Here is a 23,748-nt window from a genome sequence, read left to right on the forward strand (position 1 = left end):
TTCCTGCTCTACCTGAGCACTCATTTACTGCAGTCATACAGAGCTTTATTATATGCCTTTAAAAACTTTGTATCTAACGTGCACAGTCACACTCTGGTGGATGTATTGGGGGAAATTTGGGGTTCAGTATCTTACCCAAAGATACGTCAACATGGAAACCACTAACCTTTCAGTTGGTAGGCAATCTACTATCTCTGTCTGCAGAGCCACAGCTGCTCATGTCTATATAATAAACTTCTTCTAGCTTAGCTTAGCACAAAGGGTAGAAACGGAAGAATGGGTTTCACTGGTTGCAAAGTCACAAAGCTAAAGGTTGGTAATTAACACATTCAAGTTCTGGCTCAAAGGACAGGAATTGGGCAGATTAGTCACATTGGGGTTTTTTTTCAACCTTTATTCAACCATAAAGTGAAATTTGTGAGAACAAAAAAAAAAAATCTATTGTGAAAGCATCCTGAGACAAAATAGGTAGAATAGCTGTTACACCATGAGCTTTGCTAAGCTAATCTGATGCACTGCTGTTTGAAGCCAAAAAGCAATGGGTCTGAAAAATTAGGCCAACAGGCAGGTACCTGTCAGGTCAGTATTGGGGGCAGACGTTAACTCTGATTCTTTATGATTTACATACTTGATATTGCAAAGATTTTATGCCCCTCCTGATGCAACCTTCCCCATTTCTCTGGGCTCCGGAGCAGCACTAGGAGTGCACTGGCTTGTGCCAGTGCATATGAATGAATGAATGAATGACTAATGACATCACCCTCTATAGCTGTGGCTGAAGTGTTAACACATTCATTTTTTCATGTTAGCATGCTAATGTTAACATCTGGCTCCAGACTTGTTACAAGACCTGAAATCATTTAAGAATAAATGCTTTCTAGTTACAGCCCACATGTTGGAAAGTGCTTCTACAGTTTTCACACCTGCGCGGTTTAGTCTGTTTAAATCAATCTGGTGCGTTTGTATAGATGTGAATAGTAATCACCATCGAGTCTGACCTTCCTCCATCTCACCCTATCTCTAGCATCCTCCTCTGTCACACCTGGCAGCATCATCTTCAGCATCCAGTATATCCACTGTTCCCCCTGTGCACATGTTCAGACCATCTCAGCCTTGTCTCTCTAATCTTGTCTCCAAACCGTTCAACCCGAGTTGTCCCTCTGATGCACTAATTTCTAATCTTGTCCATCCTGCTCACTCCCAGTTAATATCTTAGCATTCTCAGCTCTGCTACCTTCAGCTTTGCCTCCTGTCTTTTAAGTAATTGCACTTGGGTGGGGACTAAAATAACTGCATCAAAAACCCTTTGGAGGACGCGGACTCGGTGTGGTTCATAATGAGCTCCAGAACAGTTCGTTTATGGTGGGAATGTGATCTGACCCAGCTACCAGCTGTACATTTGAGCTAAATGCCTTCCCATCTGGGAATACAGTAGAGTACCACAGATGTGCAGGGTACACAAACTGCACCAACTAGCCCAAATAAAATTGCCCAGATAAGTACAAATGTTACGAGTGTTAGGAAATATTCCACATTATCTACTAGTCCAGAACAAGCATCTTCTTCCCGTATTTATTTTTGTCGCTCCAATGAGAAAACTGAACATTCACAGGTGGTTATTTTGGTTGGCTTGGAGTTTTCTCCGTGTGAAAAGACAACAAACCAAAAAAAATCCATAAGTTTACAAACTCAACTAGTTCAGATCAGAATAAATTAACTATAGGCATTCATTTTCTTTCCATACAAGCTAAAATGTGTTCATGCAGATGAATCCACCATTTACCATTTGTTGTTTATTTAATGACATCTTATTGCATGTACAGCAGTAAAGCTAAAGAGGAAAAGGTGTTAACATAGTGAGAGACTGATATCTTAAAAATTCAGTAAAAAAAAGCTTGAATATTTTTGCCAAGCACAAGACAACATTAAATGTTTGCATATATAATTTGTATGTTTTTATCAGGTCTTTAATGTGCAAAACAAACACTAAGAAAAACAATGTAGCACACGAGACTTTCTGCATCTAAACATACACACATCTGTCCGTGTGCTAAGAGCTGGTAAGAGTTTTTGAGTTGTAAATACTGAGCTTTGGGTCAGCTTTACACTGTGAGTGATTGGTGAAACAGTACGTGCAAAGCTGAGGGTTAGAAGTTTTTTTCTGCTGGCGGCTGCAGACTCTGATATTTGGCTGCAGCGTTGCACGGTCAGTCTTCGTTGTTGCAGTCTGTGCACAGAATCTGGTCGCGGTCAGGGAAAAAGCCGGAGCCCACCAGCGACACGGAGCAACGCGAACACTTGAAGCACGGCTGGTGCCACTGCCGGTCCTTGAAAGAAACATACTTCCCATCTCCAAACCCTACAAGACAAAGACTCGGCACATGAGCAACTAATGAAGGAATTTTTTTTTCACTCCGGGTGGAAAAAAGGCTTTTACAACAGCCTCATAAAACTGCGGAAATGGTGTTCATGATTTCGTGATACCATCAGCAGCTGGCAGTAATACAAAAAGCACTGCCAGTTCTGTGCGCCCTCAAGTATTCTAACTCATACCTGTGGTCAAGAGCATTTCATTTAAATCCTCATTTATCCCTGGCATCTTTATTAATCATGAGAAAAGATAAGATTCATAATGAGTCTTCTTGTACTTGTATTACTCTGCTGTTTTGTTTCCATCCTGTGTAGATTTATTTTTTTAGCTTTCTGCATTTCTCTAAAATTATTCTTAAAGTTTTGTTTTGAGAAAATGAAATTGCTTTAGTCAGGAGTTTATTTTTAGATTTGTACATAGTCAAGGCTGAATTAAGAGGCAAGCTCCCGAGCTGAAAAATTAAGGTGAGGCCCAAAAAAAGTGCAGTTCCTCTAGTGGCCACTTGAGGCTGACTCCAAAAGTGAGTCGATCCCCACAGATTCCCATTATAAAAATGCCCAAATTCAGCTACAAAATGAACATCTTTACAGGAGGGTAGAAAAAAAAATAGCTAAGTTCCCCCTTCAGAACTTTACAGGGAGGTAATTTAACTCACCTCTTTGGATTTTGTTTTGCAGTTAAAAATTAGGGGTGTGGTCACTTTGACTGACAGGTGTACTGAGACAGTCAGCCTCTCTAAATTGTGTCTGTGTTTGTGATACTGGTGCCTTTTGGAGCATTTTGATGAAATTATTTGACAGTCTGAGAGCACCACAGAAGTTTATACTTTAGTTTTGGCACGTGAAATCCTAGTATTTTATTTATGTGTTAGTAATTAGTGCTGTTTGTCTGCGTGTTGCATCTGTACAGCGTAAACTCCAGTCACACAGGCCTAGAGACCACTCAGGCTTCAAAATGCCGCATCCCAAACTAGTGGGTGATGTCACAAGCTACGTCCATTTTTTAAATACAGTCTGTGTGTTTTTATTTATTAATAATTGCTCTATTAAGAAATAACTAAGGTGTGGATTATGGATCACGAGCTCTCCTTAAAACAAAGGTCTAGTTTGGTTACCTGCAGTGTGCAAACCGTCAAACACTTGAACACAAGATGAAATCACAGACACTTGTAGAAATGCAGACAAGCAAAGCATGAATTGGCGTCGCTAGAGAATATAATGTTGCATTTAGCAGATAAATATTTCCCTTATGAGTTATTAGTGGTCAAAGCAGAGCTAAAGGAAATGACTGTTTACATTAATCAGGAGAACAGAAAAAACTGACTCAAATCTGAGAGTATTGTTGCTTTTAAAGCATAACTGCACCACTGTTTGCTAATTATTTGGAAACTTTTCTTTATTTCCTCTATATATACAGTTACAATGGTGGCTTCTCATATTAAACAAAGTTTTTGGTGCATCGCCCTCTTTATGACCAATATCACCAGCAACTACCTGCCAACCGGTTAGAAAATATACATGTTTCCCTCACAACCAGCAGTCACCAGGGAGTCGCCTACCAGGTCTGTGTGACTGAGGCCTTAGTGTATGTGTAGATTATCAGTGTGAGCCAAACAATCAGGCTTCAGATTGCTCTAAGTGCTCAGTTTTACGCAGTTTTTTCTACTCTTGACTCTGTATGATGTCAGAGAGAGGAGATAGTCCTAATATGGTCACATGGGTCACACACTGACTTAAAGGGGGAGGAGTTAAAAAGCTTGTTTCAGACGGAGGCTGAACTGCTGAAGCCTCAGCATAGAACAAATAAGGATTACTTTAAAAGGTGAATCATGTAAAGCTAGTCTAGGAGCTCGAAGTTGGCCAAAAAAAATCACTTAATGTAAATATAATGTTTTTAGTGATGCTTATGGGACACTTTTATCACTTATATCCATCACAAGTAATTACAGCAGGTAGTTTACTCCTTAATCACAGCATTCCCTTTCCACTGCAGCCTCCAGACTTGTATCATCATCTCTGCTGAAGGTTCACTCTCATATCCACTGCTATATCGAATTTGTTTAAATCATTTCTGGTGCAAACTGAACACTTTCTTCTGCTGCTGTTTGATGTTAAAAAAACATTCACTGTGAATTAATTTGTTTGAATATTAGGGAAAATTACACAGCAAACACACAGAGGACGCAGACAGACTCAAATTTGAACCCTGAGTCAGCAGACCTGCCTAAACCTGTTTGCTAAAGAGAACTGTTTATTGACAGAAGACAATCAATTCACAGCAGACAGGAAAAAAGGAGAGGCAAAGCAGTGTTTCCAGCCTGAATGAAATGAAACCAGAAGTGCTGCATGCACATTGTTTCCACAACCTGTTGTGTGAGCTCTGGGGGAATGTGCTTATTACTAACCTGTGATGGCCGTGTTGCAGCTGGCGCACTTTTTCGCATACAGGTTACTGAAACACTTGACGCAGTATGGACTCTCCCCCTGCGAGGTAAAGGGTTGGCCAGCGAGCGGCGTTTTGCAGCCCGTGCACAAAAAGCACTCTTTATGCCACACCTCGTCCTTGTAGGTCACCCCTCCTTTAGTCAGAGCCTGGGCGACACAGACCGGGTCAGTGAGACATGTAACACTTTTTCTGTGGAGTTTGCATGTTGTCTCTGTGTTTGTGTGGGTTTTCTCTGGGTACTCTGGTTTCCTCCCACAGTCCAAAGACAACGCGGTGAGTGGGGTTAGGTTAATTGATTCTAAATTGCCCACAGGTGTGAATGGTTGCCTGTCTCTCTGTGTTAGCCCTGTCCACGGTGTACCCTGCCTCTCGCCCCATGATAGCTGGGACAGGCTCCAATATATTTCAGCGTATTCTGGCATTTTCTAAAGGAAAGGATTAATGAAAAGATCAACAGATGAAACAATACTGCAGCCCTAACAGTGGTTCACCTTTTTGCAGTGGCTGCACTGAGGAGCAAACCTGCCCTCGTAGCAGGGCACACAGTAGTAGTTGTTTTTGTCAGGGATGAAGGCCTCTGTACCGATCGGCTTCTCGCAGGCGTGACACGCAAAACAGTCCTCGTGCCACGTGGAGCCGTCGTACTCTAACATCTTCGATCCTGTTGGAGAAAAACACGGGAAAATCAGGGCCGAAAGCGAGAACCTTTTGATCATTTGTTGATGGGGGTTTTTTTTTTCTGAGTAACTCCTCTTTGATCTCTGCTGTAAATACGAGCTGGAATGAAATCTGATAACATTCACACGAACTCTGAGAAACCCAAAAGTGATGATTCAATGCGACGGCTCAACCTGTTTTGGCACTGTTAGACTGCTGCAGCTCCAGTGCATCAGAACAGTGTGGCATGCTGTAACAAAGCAGCTGCGTACATGGCTGCACGGCCTTCTGAGACCATTTTAACTGTTTCATAAGTGCACTTTAGTCCAGACTCTTTCACCGCGCAGCAGCTGGCAGCCAGTCATCGGATCTTTTAATCACTGGGCTCACTTTACGACTTTTGGGACCTGAAATGTAGCCCAAAAACACAACGGTGTTTTGAACTTGAACTTGGCTGCACTTTTAAGAAATGGGGTAAGAGGGCAGCAACTTTTTAAAGGCATTCCAGTCTGATCAGAAACTAAAGAAAAGAACCAGTGAGTTGTAACATTCACTACCCACAAGCCCGGGTAATTTTCAGTCATCTGACACTGATGTTTGGCTTGTTTTGTCACAGGAGCCAGACCTCTGGAGGGAGATATTTTCAGCGGAGCAGAGGAAGCAATCATTCTGTCACATCTGAGCTGTCACACCCTCAGATAACAAAAACTCATTTAGCCTTTCATTCCTGTGAAGACAGGGTGTGAACTCTCACTATCAGCACTGCACAGCACTGAATGTTGGAGATTGAGCGATTTGTTGCAGAGGAAGTTTGGGAACACAGTTCAGCGGTCTGCGTTTTCTCTACCTGGCATGACCGTCTTGTCGCAGGCCACGCACTTGGAGGAAAATTCGTTGCAGTAGCAGTCGCTGCAGACCAGAGCGTCGTCCTGGCTGGTGAAGGGCTCGTCTGCCAGAGAGCGGTCGCAGCGGAAGCAGCGAAAGCAGTGCTCGTGGTAATGTCTGTTCTCATAGAAGAGTTCCTGAAAGAAGACGAGAGATGCGAGGCTTGAAATTAAAGTGTGTCATTGCTAGAAGAAACTCAGAGTGGTTACAATAAAATTCAGGTTTGCTCTGTTCCTGTGTCAATCTCACAGGAAAATAATCAAGTCTGTAAAATCACACTCATCTGCTGACAAAATTAAAGAAATGCACAACGAGAAACAAAAATAAAACATAACAGGTTGATTTTACTAAAACATTTCCACCTAAAACATGATGGAGAAAAGTTCCAGTATCTTCAAATGGATAAACAAAAGGGGTTTGCTGGTCATTTCTTATGTTTGTGCAACATCTCTGCAACCTTTCTCACCCTTGTAGAAGTCACAATTACGAGCATGGGCAGTGCAGAAGGCCCCAACCACCCCTTCCTAATGTGGGAGACAACCAATAAGACTGCTCTCTCCATGATCATGACCAATAAGATTGTGATCATCACCATCTAACAGTAGTAATATTTCAAGCTATTACATCATTTGGTATTTCATGAACTTCTTTCTTCATCATTTTCCATCCATCCATCTTCTGCTGCTTATCTGGGTGCAGATCACGGGGGCAGCAGCCTGAGCAGAGAAGCTCAGACCTCCCTCTCCCCTGCCACCTCCTCCAGTTTATCCAGTGTGACACCAAGGCATTCCCAAGCCAGCCAAGAAATAATGTCCTGGGTCTGCCAAAGGGCCTCCTACTGGTGAGACATGCCCAAAACACGTCACCTAAGAGGCATCCAGGAGGCATCCTAGTCAGATGCCTGAAACGCTTCAACTGCCTTGTTTCGATGTGGAGGCGTAGTGGCTGAATGGCCGAACTCATCACCTTATCTGCTCCGTCTGATCATAGGTGAGGATGTAGATCGACCGGTACAGCATCCACATCACTGCAGACGCAACCCCAATCCATCTGTCTATCTCTCCTCTCAGTCATGAACAAGATTTAAACTCCTCCAATCAGGGCAGCAACTCGTCCCTGACCCAGAGTGGGCACTCAACCATTTTTACAGCTGAAAAGAACCATTCTTTGAATGCAAAATTTATCAACATGGAGACTCTTGACATTGCTAATGGCTTGGGGAAAGCGGAAGTAGTGCACATGCAGGTCTGCAGACATATCAGGCACACAGGAAATTAGGCTGTCACGTTAGCAAAGCAGATTATTGCCTATCATCTCTCACGAAGACCGAATGCTATTCCAACACCACGGTCCTAACTCTTGACTGCCCCAACCTATCTTATGACATTATTATGCTAAAAATAATAAATAAACCTTCCATTCTCTTCCGATTTTCCTTTTCAGTGTCACGGGTGGGGCTGGAGCCGATCCCAGCTGTCCTAGGGCTCATGGTATGAGCTTATCGGTCTTTTGGCCGGATAAGCTTAACGTACTTTTAAATCAGGCGTGCATTATGTTATTGTAGTTACAGTTCTTTTACTAAATTATTGAAACAGCATGTCTTTGGACATTTTTATAGATGTGCACTTTTTGAGCCTCTCTGGACATGCAGCACCGCTGCTTCACTGTTTTATTCAAAAACAGTGAACTAAAACAACGTAGGTTACAAGTTTAGACTTGACTTGTTGTTGTTTCTCATAAAAAGACTTGAACCCACGGTCCCCTACTCTCTGCAGCACCCTGCTGTCTCCAAACAGAGGAGAGTTAACAGAGGGATTCCCCTTTTTTTCCATTATTATTTTCTTAAAAATCAGAATAACTCACTTTGTATTTTCTCTCTTTAACAGCTGCTTGTGTTCAAGTTCACGCACAGTTCACGCAAGCTTGGTGATAAATGGCTCCATTGAATGGTGGGTGAGAAACTTTGTTTTTTTTTTTGAGGCATGGTGTTTCACAGCGGGGCACTGGGTTGGAAAAGGATGAGGGATGCGTGCTGTTACGTGCTGTGCGGAGGAGGGACGGCCAAAGCAAGCAGGACTGTAATTTACTGAGCTCCCTCACAGGGAGTCCATAATTCACAGGACAGGCCTGGTGGCGTCTGTGGATGTTTCCTTCAGGACAGTGTTTTTAATTTTCACTCAGCTAAGGCTTTTGGACAACTTAAAGGGGATTACTGACAATTTGGTGGTCTGCAAGTAGAGTTATGTTTTCCAGGCAAGGCAGCTGGAAAAATTACCATAAGGGACTCCGACATGCACACTTTTCAGTGGAGGAAAAATGTTTTACCTCTGTAAATGAGGCAAAACTACAGTGTAAAAGCTCACTTTTACTGGAGTTGGATAACAGCTTTTTTTACACACACACACATATATATAATATGTAGTTAGAGTTTGGCATCTAGGCTCCAGGCTCATCACTTCCCACAAATGTGTTACATTGTAACCTGAGGAGTGATGATCCCCCTCCACCACCCAAACATGCCTGTAGGCTCCAGGGGGATGTTTGCTTATGTTTGCTTCCCACAAACGTGTTACACAGTAAATTGGGGAGTGATGAGTGATGAAGCCTAGAGGTGGATGCTGGGGTGGCGAAGGGGTTGAAACAGCAGGGAGTCATGCAGACCATGTCAGACAGAGAGAGATGGGAAATTTTCCCACTTAAACAGACCAAACTGGGAGGAGTCAGCGCAAGCTGAGTCGGCTTCCTGAACTAGCTCACGGTATTTGCCTTATTACATTAAAAGAAAAGTATCAAACAATGATTTTTAAATACTCAGAGCTGCTTTAATTCTTCATAGCATAGATTCATCAAGGTGCTGGAAACATTCCTGAGAGATTTTGGTCCATGTTAATGTGACAGCATCACATTAACATGGACACACAGCTGCTGCAGATTTGTTGGCTGCACATCCATGATGTGAATCTTCTGTTCCACCTCATCCCAAAGGTGCTCTGTTGGACTGAGATCTGGTGACTGTGGAGGCCGTTAGAGTACAGTGAACTCACTGTCATGTTCAAGAAACCAGATTATTTAAGCTTTGTGAACTGGTGTGTTATCCTGCAGGAAACAGTCATCAGAAGATGGACCTTAAATGGACGGACATGGTCAGCAACAATATTCAGCATTTATATGATGCCACAGCCTACTTGTAGAGGCGTAAGGGGCCCAACAGAGAAAATATTCCCCACACATGACTTTTTGGTTTGCTGAGAAGTTCTCCTAGAAAAATAGTTGTTACTGGATGTAACTCTAGTTCTATGAGTATGAGTGTAGCCCCACACCCACTGTGCAGTTTCAGTAGATTTATAAATTCTTTCCAATCCACACCGTGTGACATGGATCCAATAAACTTGGGTTCAATATCAGATTTTATGCGTGTAGACCGTACCAACATGCACAGCTGTCATTCCCATTTGATTTTTCTAAATTACATCTTTCTTGGTGTGACTGTATAAAATAAATCTAAATAAGGTAGCTGTAGTGTTCCTCTTGGACTCTAAGAAACTGTGACTGGTGTTTAACAGACTAAATGATGAATCCATATCTTCCATCTGAAAGCACAATGCTTCATTTAAATAAAATCAGGCAGTACCCAAGTCACTCTAAAAAGCCTCTGGTGATACCTCACAGTTAAAATAACAATGCAAAGTCGAGCAGTGTATGATCTGAGCTCACCTTTGCATTGTGTCCAATTATTTCTTTACATTCCTGGCAGGTGTTGGCGTACATGCGGTCGTAGCAGGGGATGCAGTGCTGGCTGTTCTCCACCAGGATGTACTTGCGTCCATACAAGGACTCGTTGCAGTTTTTACAGTCGAACTGATCACTCATGATGACGCCTTTTTCTTAAGCCGACCTCCTGCAAAAAGAAATAAAACAAACAAATCCCAGATGATTCACAGGCACAGTTTAGTTTTCAATATCAGCAAGAATGCAGCGCAGGAAGGAGGAGGAGAAGCAGGAAGAAGTCTTCTTGATGTACAGTTAGGAAATAAAGGGCAACAGGAGAGAGCTGAAAAATGTTCTGCTGCAGTTTGAGGTTAAATATTGTTCAGGAACCTCTCCATCTTTCAGCTACTGCAAGTACAATAAGGGCTGAATAAGCACACAGTTAATGTTGATATACTGTAATTCACTACTGTAATGATACACCAGCTTCTCCCATTTCATCATTACTCACTTAGATTCAGAGCTTACTCCCAGCTCATTCTTGCACAGAGCCTCCTGTGGCGGTTTGGCATTGACTAAAGAGCAACTAAACAATATTAATTGTTGGGAGGTGAACTGAAACGACATTCTCAGTTTCAAAGGCTCTCTCAAGAGATTTTTTTTTCTTCTTCGTCTGTGTTTGAACTGCGTTTCAAGGGCCATGCAGCTCATTTGTCTGGTGTTTTCCTTTTGTCAACAACTTCCTCAGGAACACTGTTTTTCTGCAGATTTGGACATGTGACATTTATCTCAAGAAACTAGAAAAACACGTGCGCGTTCGCACCGAGGAGAAATGAGGCAGAAAAGAGCCAATGACAAATCTGTGACGTCTGCAGCACCCCTGCTCTAAATCTGCTCTTTTTATGGAGGGAACCTTTGTTATATTATCTTTGGCTAAGGTGGCACATCAGCGTGGAGCCTTTCGCTTTTTAATTTTTGTTACTTTTGAGCCCTCATGATGATCATGAGCACAGGAGGTGTTCACAAGTTTTCAGAGCTGGAAAAACACCTCTTACTTCTTTAAAGCTGTACTCTGGCCTCTGAGCTCTCCCTAAATGGGGAATTCCTTCATTTACATTCAGTTTGCTGAATCTACAAATGACTTTGGTGACAGCTCAGGGCACAGAGGAAGAACAGGTGGAAATAAGGCCGGGCACACAGACAATAACATCCCGCCGTCATTACTGAGCACACAGTGAGGCATTAGGAGGGCATGTGACCCCATTTTCTGCAGCAGTAAAGGGAAATGAGTGAGGAAATGAAGTGCAGGAGGCTTAAATATCCTCCTGAGAAACATCTAAGACAGGACAGACGTGGGCTTGGAAAGATATATACGGTGTGGATGAAGATTACAGATAGGGAAAGTTCTCCAGTTTGGGTATATGTTCATGTTCAGGATCACTGCATGGGAAAAAAAAAAAATGCACTAACCTATTTTGGGTTGAGAGTGGCTTTGACATGTTTCTATAATGTCAGAAAAGGTTCAACAAAGTGCAGCTGGGAGACTCTCAAATCTCCCCAAGGGATCAAGGAATGAGTCAAGACCCCCCCTCTTCCTCTCCTCATCACCGCCTCGGACGTAATGATGAGAGGACCCAGACCCCATGCAAACTAAAGAAGGCGACTCACAAGTGTTTTATTATGCGACTGGTATAAATTAAATATTGTTCTGAAGGTTTTTCGGCTCCACAGGTACCGTACTTCACGCTCTCTAACCTTCAAGTATTTGCATCTGGTCTGCGAAGGACTCATCACGAAAGTGCGGTTTACATTCCTGGTGTCCACTGCTATCAAACATTTTGTTTCAAATAACCGACGACGCAGCAATTTCAGATAAACATGAAAAGAACAAACACGGCCTGCTCTCGGTCATGTTCGAAACCGATGTCAGAAGCAGAAGCTCCCCCTCCTCCGGGACACTTTCTCCTGGAGGAGAACGCTGAAGTCATCCCTCCCTGCAGATAACAGTGCTGCTTCCTGGGTCAACAAAACATGGAGGAAAACCAAACTGATAAAGAAAACCATCACATCCCAAGTCTGCTTTCTGTCACATTTCAGCCTGGATGGAGAAATCAGCTCAACTTCCCTCCTGAAGTGTCTGAGGAGGCTTTAGTTTCTATTCTCGTCCGTGCGTGTCTGCGATGAATGCAGTGATAGAACAATAGCTTTCCTTCCGCACATAGTCTCCTCAGTTTTAGTGCTTCATGTTTCTCTTCCTGGACCACAACATCTGCGAACACATTTTGTGGTCACCAGCTGTGGTCTTTCATCAAATCCTCCTGTAGGCTTCCAGTCGGGAATTCTTATGGGACTGGCGTTAAAATGCAGTGCAGCTACTTAAAATGCATCACCACTGAAAGCAGGATTTTATGGCTCCTGCAGGACAGTCGATTCTAGCTGGATTGTTGTCTATACAATAGAAAACAGCGTGAGAGAGCCTGTAAATGCACGTGGAACCAGCAGGGTTGGTTTAGCTCAGTGAAAGCACTAAGTTCAAAACCTGTTCAGGCATACCTCAGCTCCTTTCTAACAGAAATGTCAAAACCCCTTCAGACATGTATTAAACAAGCTATGCAACCTCCAGCAACTGCTAAATGACTGAAATTCACATTTTCATGCATCATGTGTTTGGTGTCATTTTTCCCTAGAAATGGGTGGCTGCCAGTGGGGTCACTGACCAGTCTCTATGGCTAACTTATTATATCTCTTTGCTCCAGCTACATGCCACAAACATGAGATGGACATAGAATAATTTGGAGCGGAGCTCGGGGTTACACCACTGCAGCTGCTAGCACAGACTGTGCACAAAATCCCACTGAGTGTTTTTGCCATCTTGGTGTTTTGAACGTGAACGTGTGACGACCCAGAGGCAGAACTACAAAAACCACACACTCGTGTCAGTCACATTGTTAGCCACTGAGCAAACTCCTTTCTGACTCTTTGGCCAGCAAAACGTGCAGGTTTAAGGCACTTCCACATGGGCGTAACTTCTCAGGCTTCAAAGTTATAGCCATCTTTTACATATACAGTAGTTTATGGCTGTGTGCACATTTAAGTGGCAGAAAAAAAGTGAAAACTAGTGAAAGAAAAACAAGCGAAACGCAGAGGATTATGGTTGCGAGCCATGACTGAATGAAATCCTGTAGTGTTACAGTGGATTTTGCATTACACATAACGGCAACACAAGCAATGTAGTTGACAAAGCAACACCAGCAACTTTAATTCTCTTCAATTTCAGTCTCCAGGATGGAGGATGTAGCTTATCCCAGCTATCCCAGGTCGTCAGTCTTTCACAGGGTGAGCACAGAGACAAACCACTCACATTCAAATTCACATTCACATGTACAGCCAATTTAAAATTACAGATTAACCTGCATTAACATGCATGTCTTTGGACTGTGGGAGGAAGCTGGAGCACCCAAAGAGAACCCATGAAAACCCGGGGAGAACATGCAAACTCTACACAGAAAGGACCCAGCCTGGATTTGAAGGACCTTCCTGCTGTGGGGCATCGGTGCTGACCACCCTACCCCCCCCGTTTCATTTGAGTGTTTATAAGAAGATCCAGTGAAAGGGAACACCGCCTTCGAAAGGCTGTTTTATGTCATTAAACTGGAGCCATGTGTGTGCAGACCTTTTCTCTTCCTCCTGCCTGGATGTGCACACACTTCTTCTCGTGAATTAAATTAAATGAAAGCAGGTATGTATCTCTTAAGCAGTGATGCCAAACAAAACAATTTTCAGCCATTTTGAATGAGGTGTGAGAAGGATGCTGTCTTTATGTAGTAATAACCAATCAGACAGGAATCAGTTTGACTGCATATCACGTAGACGGGCTGAGACAATCAGCTGTCTGAAACACTGACTGGCTTCCTCGTAATTGCTCGTTTTACAGGTGTCCTCTGTGACCGCACCCGGGAATTCATGTCACGCTGTTCTCATCATGACACATTAAACCAAACAGTCATCCGTCCTGTCTGAGCACTCTCCCTCCCGCTCAAGTAGCACGTCTGCTTAAGCTATTTAAGCCCACAATTCACCTTGGTGAGTGCACATGTTGAATTCTTTACTGATACGCTGTCTGCTCAGGAGAGAGATTTACCGCGCTCACGGCTCTCAGCGCTTTGTAGTGGCGGCCAAAAGGCAAGTGCCTCTCGGGATCAGCCACCAGGCCTTCTGTCTAATGTCCCTTCATGGCTTGCTTCTGTTGCTTTACTCCTCAGCAACGTGATGGTTTCTTCTGACAGGAGCCAGGAAATCTGCTCTTCTGGTTGTTAGTGTTTACTTTCCCTCTGCAGGAATTTAGACTCGTGTCTGGGGTTCTCAAACCAGATTATTCCATGATGAAAACTTGCTTGTCATGTGCAATAAAATCAAGCTAAGCGGCATATGAGGAAAGTGTTAAATCTGTCACAGGCGCAAAATATTAAGTCATCCACTATAAAAGAGACAGAGCCTTTTTTGGGGAATTTTTTCCTCTCTCAGCCACCTGAATCTCACCGGCACGCCCTCCAGTGTGTTTAAAGAAGGATGTTTTTGCTGGTTTTTAAACTTACAATCAGTGCTTTCTCCACATTTAAAAACAGATCCTCTTTCAACATTTCAAATTAGTAAGAAGCTAAGAAAACAGGCTTTTTTTCTCCCTAAATTAGTGGCTCCACAGATGACGACGTTGGTCATGAAACTGGTCTAGACTGAAATGCCTAAAACTTTTAACCTTTTACATCTGCCAGTTTGCCGGCGGCTTGTTTAGAGTGAGCTTGTTTTAGTCACCTGGTACACAAGCACAGTTTCAGAAACAAGAAGAACGTTACCTTCTCAAACACGACTGCCCCACCCAGCCCCACAGCACTGCAACAATCCCGGCCAGATACGTTGACTCAGCATCTTAACCTTGAAAAGCACTCTTGCTGAACATGAGAGATTCGTGATTTTAAGCAGTGATGAAATTTTTAGGCAGCTATAGTTGAGGAAGAGTTGGAGTTCTGTGCTGGGGCACGGATAGTCCAACCTTTTAAGCAGGACATGGAACAGTTCATTTAACCATGCCCAGGTCTGCGTCAGGACTTTGGAGGTCAAATGTGCCTGTGCACAGTACAGATAGCCTTTGTGTGAGTATACATAGTCCATCACTATGCTAGTGACCCAAGCAATCACAAGGAGGTTTTTGCCAACTGGGTGGGGAATTCACATTCTTACTTAGGTGGATGCTGGAGGGTCACCGACTGGTCTGTAGGTCTGTGTGACTTCAGCAATCATTTTCCCAGAGATTGCCACCAGCCAGATGGATGTGGACCGGTCTCTAGGCCTGTAAATGGAGCCTTATTCATTTGAACCTGAACTGTCACCACGATAATGGTGGATGGGTTCACATCACACAGTTCAATAGCGTTGGTTTCTTCGATGCTAGCATCAACACCCTGGAGCAGAATGTGGTTACACCTGGCTTTGGTTGCTTGTTTATTCTGAGAAAGCTGACGTAAAGCTGCTCTAAGATCAAAGTACTGTAGAAAGGCGCTTGTTAGCATAGCCGTCATCTCTTTACTTTCCCGCCTCACTCATTTACAGCTTCCATTCACAGAGTTGCAGCCATCTGTCAGGGCTGCAGCCACCAGCAGAGACATCTTTGAACAGGTAATTGCTTTTGTATATTCATAAAGAATACTGCTGGATGGATGGATGGATGGATGGATGGATGGATGGAGAATACTACATTTAAGCTACATTCAAACTAGTTTTTCTGGTGCCAATTAGCAAGTTCTGCAATGTTTAAATGTCTAGTCACGTAGATCCCTAGTACAAGTACATTAAAGCTGTATTTCAGTAAAATACAGTAAAAGACACTGTAAGTACTCTAGTGCAGTAGCATTGGTGAAGAGGGCACCTGCGCATCCATCTTTTATATACAGTCTATGGTCACCACATTGCATGCGTCCTATGAAATGTGCTCCACTTCTCATTTTTCTTTGGGTAGTTCTGGTAGATTTTTGACTGTATACTGAATATGGTCCAAATACAGTAAATAAATTTCACTATATATCAGTTTTCCCTTATTTTTTCTAAACACAAAAATACACTACCCGCTTCTGTACTTTAACACCCTTTAAAAATCCACAGACCGTGAGAAAGTGTACGACAAAGTCGGTTTTCAGTTACCACCCCACTTCCGTATTTATTCCCCCCTGAAATGGATTAGGGTGCTCCAAACAGTCCTCGCATTGTGCGACTGCTGCATTACACAAACTGGGTTTGTGGAGGTGAATGAGAATATTTACAGTACTCACAGAGGAGCCCTGCAGCGTGGAAAGAAAGTGACACCCTTTCAGTTTCTGCTATAGAAAAAGAAAAATAAGAACAAGGCTGGTCTCCTAAAGCCGTCAGATGACTTTGCTCCCTTTCATCTCCAGTACAAAGACGCTCAGTGTGGTGTGGCTTCCTGCAGATCACAAGGCCAATTTCAGCTGCAGGCACACAAATCAACGTGAACACACATTGTCGTTTGTGTTGCCTCTGATTAAAGAGCTCATCGGGATGAATTGCTCCTCGCTGTTGTAAACACTGATGTTATTTTGAGATACTGAGCTGGCAGATCGGTTACGGTAATTTTGGTTTGTTGCGCAGGAAAAAAGAAAAGCTGCATTGTGAAATCCTTGCAAGGTCAGATTGAGTGCCAGTGATTTAAGCTGATTCATTTTGTGTGACTGTGTCTTTAATGATCGGTATCACTGGATGATAAATGTCTGTCTTTCAGTTTGCAGGACTTTCTGCAAATCAGAAATAGAATTCCTGCAGGAAAAACAGCAAAATTTTCCTGTGAGTTGAGCTTTTTCAGGTTCATTTGATTCAAATTTCAAATTACTTTCACACCGATTTCCATTAAAGCTGTGACCTGATCGGGTATTAAATCGAAAAGACGAAGGATAAAGTTCTTTTAAAGACAGAGTACGAGCCTCGCTTTGTTTTCGGAGTCTCCAGCTGGCTGTTTGTTCATCCAGGGAAACAATGTGGGCTGCAGCTGCAGTCGAGTCACTGACAAACATTCACAGTCAAACAGCAACAATTAAAAGAGTCACTACTGCAAACAGGTTTTACCCTCAGACCTGAAACAGTCGCACATAAGGGAGCAGTCCTGAGATGCTCACTAAAGTCAAGTCCTGCTCACATATAAAACTATTCTTTGTAGTTGATAGCTGGTCACTAGAGAACGTTGCAGCCTCTGACTCTATCACAGGCCATTCAGTGGTATGCTACCACTCCTAAAATCACTCACATTCACTGGTTTTAGCCTTCTGATTGCTTCTATGGAGATTTTACAACATGTAGCTGGTCAGACTAAATCAGAAGTTCTCAAACTTTTTGTTTGGGATCCCTTATAAGAACTCCCTCATAATATTAGCACCAATTAAGTGTTAGCATCATCTGACGCTGTGGACTGACTCAAAGCTTTTTTTTGCATCCTGAGGAGAGGAATTTCGCAGCAGACTGATGTGACGTGTCACAATCATGGCAAGCTTTCTGTTGGCCCAGAGATAAAATATGCTCATAGTCATAAGTCATCATCGTGTATAGTGCTGTGCAAACGTCTCAAGCCACCCCTCGTTTCTTTATGTTTTGCTACAGATACTTTCCAGATGTTGGTGCATGGTGGATCCAAATCTGATGGTACTTTTCTGGGTTCATAATTCCTTCAATTTTGACAAGATCTCAAATACCTCAAGCTGAAATGCAGCCCGAGACCACGACAGAGCCTCCATCGTGTTTTACAGATACCTCTCTCCTGACCTTCTCCAGTTCATCACTCCATCAGACCTGCTGCCACTGATTTTAATCCAGTTCTTGTGTAATTTGGCATGCCTCAGCTTTTTTTCTCCCTGTTTCCATCTATAAGAATGACTTTTTGACAACCAACCAGACCATTTCTGATGAGGCTTCTGTGGATCAACTGAAAGTCTACATCCTGTCTCAGGTCTTTGCATGACACGACTTTCAGACACTGTTCATCTGCTGCAGATAGATTTTTAGGCCTGCCACTTCTTCTTTTGTCTTCCACTTGTCCAGGTTCCTCAAATTTTTTAAATACACACTTTTTCAGATAATAGCTCTTTGAGAATCACCTTGTTGGTGCAAAACTATTATTTCATGCAAATACACACAAAAAACATTCCTCTGAAAATAATTAGATCAAGAATTGAGAATGAAATGTTAAAATTGTTAAAAGACCTTCAGGACGATTTCAGAACGAACACCCCCCCCCAAGATCCCTTTTAAAAAATACAACAAATCTGTCTCCTTGATAGTAAAATATGAAGAGATGAGGGCTGGCTCTAAACTTTTGCACAGTACTGTATGCAACATTTAATAAAATGTAACAATTTTATAATTTATTACAAATTATTTTCAGGACCCATTGGCTATGGGGGCTCCTCGAACCACATCAACCACCAAAGCTGATACTTGCTAGAGGTCACAAAGCAAAACCTGTTTCCAAAGTCGTAACTGGAACCTCTGATATGCAGTGCATGGTTAAAAAAAAAAAACATAAAAAATATTAATCTGTTAAGAAAGCTGAGGGATCACCACAGTTGTTACATTTCTTCCTGAGAGGAACCAAATGTCTCGACAATTAATCAAACCCAAACTGTCAAACTGTTCGCTGTGGCAGGAGCCACAGGAGCACTCGAGTCATCATCACAGAGACATTATAATTCATCCTTTGGGGAACATCAATGTCTGTACTGAAACTGCAAACCCCAAAGCTAAAGCAGTGCGGCCAGAAATCTACTTAAAACATCCAAATATTACAGTGAAATAAAGATGAAAAGAAAGAAAGTAGGGGGAAAGATTAAAAAGATTATAATCAAGTGGGGCCTGTGGAGTCTCTTAAAACCAAGTTTCTTTTGGCAAAGCAGTTGTTGGACTTGGACTGTGCTTATAGGAAAATGATTGAAACAAATAAACAGTGACCTTGATCTTAAAAAGTCTACAAAAGACTATTATCCAACAGAAGTACACTTTTCCCATCGGCTGCCAGCTGGCAGTGGATACTCAGTTCAAGTCCTGGGTGTTAATGGTAACAACTGTTTGTTTTCTGACAGAGTGCCGAAGCTGCTGCCTGCATTTATTTGTCCTGATGAACCGGCGACCTGTCTGGCGTCTAACTTACTTTTTGCCCCATGACAGCAGGGATAAGCTCCATGATGGATATACAGTTAAGAAAAAGGATGGATTTGTTGGTTCGGGGCTTCATCTTTGTGTTGCGGAATAAATATATACAGAGATGTATAATCAAAGTGAATCCTGAGTACAGCCTTAATGTTTCCATTGGAATTAGAAGAGTAAGGAGCAGCCAGGTGCTGATAATCAAATGCACTTTGTTAACTAATCATCAGCAAGTGTGAGCACCTCTATAAAAGCAGAAACTTTGGCAGTTTGCTGCTCTGGAACATTCAGGTGTGTTAACACAATGCCTCAATCAAACCTAGGAGAGAACGTACTGTACCAGCAAATTCCCCCCAAGGTTAGACTGTTGCAATGCTCAGACTCTACAGCTGTTACATGTTCAAGTCCAGACCGATTCTCCTTTTTTCCTCTTCTCTCTCCTCTCACGGCCCAACAGGTCATTGCGGATGGCCGCTCCTCCCCAAGCCCGGTTCTCTGGGAAGTCTCTTCCTGTTCAAAGGGAGTTCGTCCTTCTCACTGTCACCAAGTGTTCGCCCCCAGAGGATCATCTGATTGTTGGGGGTTCTCTCTCTAATATTGTATTGATACAGCTTCAGTCATGCTTTTGGACGCCGGCTAAATGTTTCTCCCTGACTTGTTTTTTCTATTAATTAAAAAGCAAAGCAAGACAGTTTTAGAGGACCATATCCATTTTGGGCATATTTACCCTTAATGCTCTCCAGTCTCGTTTCTTTCATCTAAAAAACAAAAGTCAACCTTTATTTTTGTGTGCTTGTAACTTTAGTTGCACACTTTAATTTTCTCCTGTCTAAATTATTCTCCTCAGTCATCCTTAGCCCAGAATGAAGCAGACAAAAAACTAACCAACGCTCACACATCACCTCTGTTCTTGCTTCCCTTCACTGGGATCAGGCGAGACGATATTCCAGCAGTCAGCCACTTCTGTTTCAGTGGCGTTCAAATGCCAGAAATTGCGCCACCCCCAAGAAATGGGTCCCCTGGCACAAACAAAGCAAATCAGTGGGCACCTGGGTGCTTAAGTGCCAAGAGGATTATACAATGGGGAAACCAAGCAACCACTGTTTAAGCAAATAACACAACACAGAAGACCTACCTCGTCAGGTCGGGACTCTGCACTTCACACTCTTACAGGCCAGTGACCCCTCTTTCAGTGATGAGGATGTGTGTATCCTGGACAGGGAGGAATGCCGGCCAGGCCATTTAAGTGGGAGCGACTGTCAGTAAATCGAGGAGGGGGCCCAAGAGTGCATCTTTCACCATCTTACAATGTTGTGAGTGCAGCCATTCCCCAGTTCTCTGTGAATAGTCCTCACGGGCACTGATCAGCAGTCATGAAACTGATCTCACGGCTCATTTTATATGCGACGGTGCTGGTTTTGATCATTGTCCAACTGTACTGTTTATGAGGTTTGTGAAGCACTCCCTCCTGACTTAACCTTCATATGTTTTAGGAGAGCTGTGAAAGAAGAATTTCCTGAAATTCCAGCAGACTCATCCCAAGCTGCACAACAGGACTAGGAAATGAAAAAGACAGCGAAGTGTGTGAGACTGACTCACGATGACACCCTGACAGTCTGAATTTGTGGCAGACAGTTGTGACTCTACAATCATCCTCTTTGACAGCTTTTTTCTTTTTCCTGTTTTTTTTTTTTTTTTCTTTTCAGTCTGAGGTTTATCTCCGCTGAGCTGGAGCCAACCAACCTTCACCCAACACAAGAATTTCAGAGGAATGTGACTGTGGTCAAAACATGGCAAAATAGTGTGGTTCCACCGTGAAGGGGGGGGGACAAAAAGACATTTTTCTTCTGCCCTCTGTTTTCTAAAAAAAGTCAACAGTCAGGAATTCCTTTCTGCAGGAAACAAAAACACTTTTCTTCAGGGGGAGAGCGCAACTGGAGCTGATTGTTTCAATGAATGTATTAATTTGACCAAATGGATTGGAACACGGGGATGGTGTGCGGTGATGGAAACTATGAGTGGTGGTGGTGATGTGTGTGTGTGTGTGTGTGTAGGGGGGCTGTTTGCTGAGTCTCCAGAACAAAATTTGTAATCTGATGGAGACATGACATCACTCCAACAGGGCCGGAGGGGCTCGTTAACACAAAACAGACTGGTGTGCAAAACATGTTTGTTTGTGTGGGCTTTTAGCAGCCAGATATTATTTTGTGCGCCTCCAGCATCTGAGCCAGTTCAGCTCTTGAGGGGAGGAAATGTTTCCTCAAGGGTCTCCTTGTTCTTTTTTTCTCATAAATCTTACTTCAAAAGCGCTTGGTCACAGTACTGGTTACTCATTTGGACCACGTTCAGGCCCCTAAATCCCCAAGTAGCATCATTATTTCCTCACACTGAATAAAGAACTTCCTTTGTGGGTCAAAGATAGGCTGAACATAACTTTACTTTTTTTTTTTAGACCGGTTTTCTGCAGCACCTTACCAGCCAGTTGGAGTGAGTTACTACAACCTGGCAACCTCGGGCTTTTCATGGTAATTGATCAATTATTACCCATTAGTACAGCCATCATTGATTCGTAAAGGGAGCCTCTTTCGAGACTGGAACCTTTAATTTTAAAGCCTCCATTCATGCAGATATTTTAGCAGCAGGTGACGACAGGTGAAGATCCGTTTGTGCCTTCCCGGATTTAACTAGACCCATGCAAACTCCCCTAAATATATTTTTAATTCACGTTTTATAAAGCATCCATCACCCACTCGTCATGACGCAAAGCTGTCAGTAAATGTACTTACCGTTCACGGCGCACCAGCAGCGTCTGGAGATGCTCACAGGGGACTCTGCAGTCTCCGCAGGACCTGCAGCCTCAGCCGCTCCGCTCTGCTAAGATGACAGATCGTTAAATCCACCGTGGATTCCGGCGAGCTCAAAGTGACGGGTTTCCACTGACAGAAGCATCTGCGCCGTCCCTGGTGCGTAAAACCAAACCGATTCCTCCAGTCACCGCCCCTTCCCCCCGCCTCTCTGTCACTTACACTCCCATCTTTCTTTCACTTTGCGGGGAGCTGAAAGACGATGGGCTCCGTGTGTTTTCTGGATGTAACTTAATATGTTAAATATACGGTAGGCTTTAAGAAATCCTCGGGCTCGTGCAGGGGCATTTCCCGGATTGTTTGGGATGGCGCAAAGCGGGGAAATGAATAGCGTAGAAAACTGCGCGTCCTCATACAGACGGATTACATTAAAAATGACACTGCACGAGAGTTTAAGCGTTTTGCATTCAATAACTGATTTGTAAAGTGACCAAACAGGCATTTGGACTTGAGAAAATGTCATAATCCTACTTAATAATGCAAAAACTTTAGCCTCGAAATACAATTAAGGCACCTAAAGAAAAAGTATTCCCTATTATATTTTTGGAACATAATTATTCCTTCATTAATATGTTTTATGTAGTTGGAGATTGTTTTTTTTAATTAGTTTATTTACTGTTATTTATAATAAATCAATATAAAATCTGCAAAACAATGGGGGGTGGGGGGGGCTGCTGATAATATAAACTGCTTTATTTTCTCTCTAAATAGGAAATATCTATCATGAGAACATTTTATTGTGGCTTTTATTGCATTTAATATCACAGTAAAAGTCAGAGTTGAGAGTTAATCTCAACTCTGGAAGTCATTTCCTCTGCCCGACAGGCTGAACATCACCCCCACAGCCATCATGTCTCTGCACACTCTTCATCCATCACACTCACATGAGGAGCTGAGAGCAGTTTAACACACACACACACACGCTCTCTGTGCTGTCTTTCACCTTACTGTACTGGGTTTCTTCAGAGTTTTCCCGGTTGGACTTTTATTTGTGGTTAGAAGCAAACTGCAGGGTCCTGGAATAAAAAAAGAAGGAAAATCCTGAACAGCAAGTTATCATTTTCCCTCTCATTGACCTCCATTTTCCACAGTGGTGAGCAGGTCTGGGGAAAATTAGAGGGTTCGGCTGCGGCTCCATCCTGCCATTACCCATTACATCAGGATGTACACAGCACGACGTGATGAAGGCTTTTACTTATTTACTGGACCTGTTGATGGATTTCCGTGTCTCAGACATCATGGTGGAAGATTTATTTTTTATTATTCTTGGATTGGAGTTGACCAGGCTAAATGGGGATGAAACTGAGGGTGAAGCTCCCAGAATACCTACACATGAATACGATGCCATCTGCTGTTCAGACTTTACAGTTACAGTGTTTCTGCAGAAGCGATACATTAAAAAAGCCTGGAAAAAAAATCCTTGTATCTGTCTTCACCTCATATTCTTGAGTGCCATAATATTGACATTTTCATATTTCATTTTTTTACCCCCTATGGATCACTTTGGAAAAATGTTAAGAGTTAACAGGAAAGAGAAAGATAACACTTTGGGAGGTGGATTATAAATCATTACATCAGCCATCAGCTCTGAGCCCCTTCTTGTTTGCAGTGATGATGGAC

The 23,748-nt window shown here is 42.9% G+C and overlaps 1 protein-coding gene across 1 annotated transcript; it reads right to left on the reverse strand.

Moving 5' to 3' along the window:
• Positions 1-4: 4 nt before the first annotated feature.
• fhl3b (four and a half LIM domains 3b) lies at positions 5-22,223 on the reverse strand. The gene is made up of 6 exons (XM_030741756.1): positions 22,051-22,223; positions 10,073-10,256; positions 6,321-6,495; positions 5,308-5,477; positions 4,776-4,962; positions 5-2,359 (listed from the first exon to the last, which is right to left on the reverse strand). Exons 2-6 carry the CDS (start codon positions 10,226-10,228, stop codon positions 2,208-2,210), a joined length of 840 nt encoding a protein of 279 aa, XP_030597616.1. The 5' UTR covers positions 10,229-10,256; positions 22,051-22,223; the 3' UTR covers positions 5-2,207.
• Between the last annotated feature and the right edge of the window lie 1,525 nt (positions 22,224-23,748).

The sequence above is a fragment of the Archocentrus centrarchus genome, chromosome 11 (genome assembly GCF_007364275.1).
Source record: "Archocentrus centrarchus isolate MPI-CPG fArcCen1 chromosome 11, fArcCen1, whole genome shotgun sequence".
In the NCBI taxonomy this organism is placed as follows: domain Eukaryota; kingdom Metazoa; phylum Chordata; class Actinopteri; order Cichliformes; family Cichlidae; genus Archocentrus; species Archocentrus centrarchus.

Bases quoted from the DNA above. Each gene is read 5' to 3' on its own strand.
- fhl3b (XM_030741756.1), bottom strand. From the start codon at position 10,228: ATGAGTGATCAGTTCGACTGTAAAAACTGCAACGAGTCCTTGTATGGA. The intron at 6,496-10,072 runs GTGAGCTCAGAT...GTCTTCTTTCAG, and splicing joins TAATTGGACACAATGCAAAG to GAACTCTTCTATGAGAACAG. The intron at 4,963-5,307 runs GTGAACCACTGT...TGTGTCGCCCAG, and splicing joins AGTGCAGCCACTGCAAAAAG to GCTCTGACTAAAGGAGGGGT.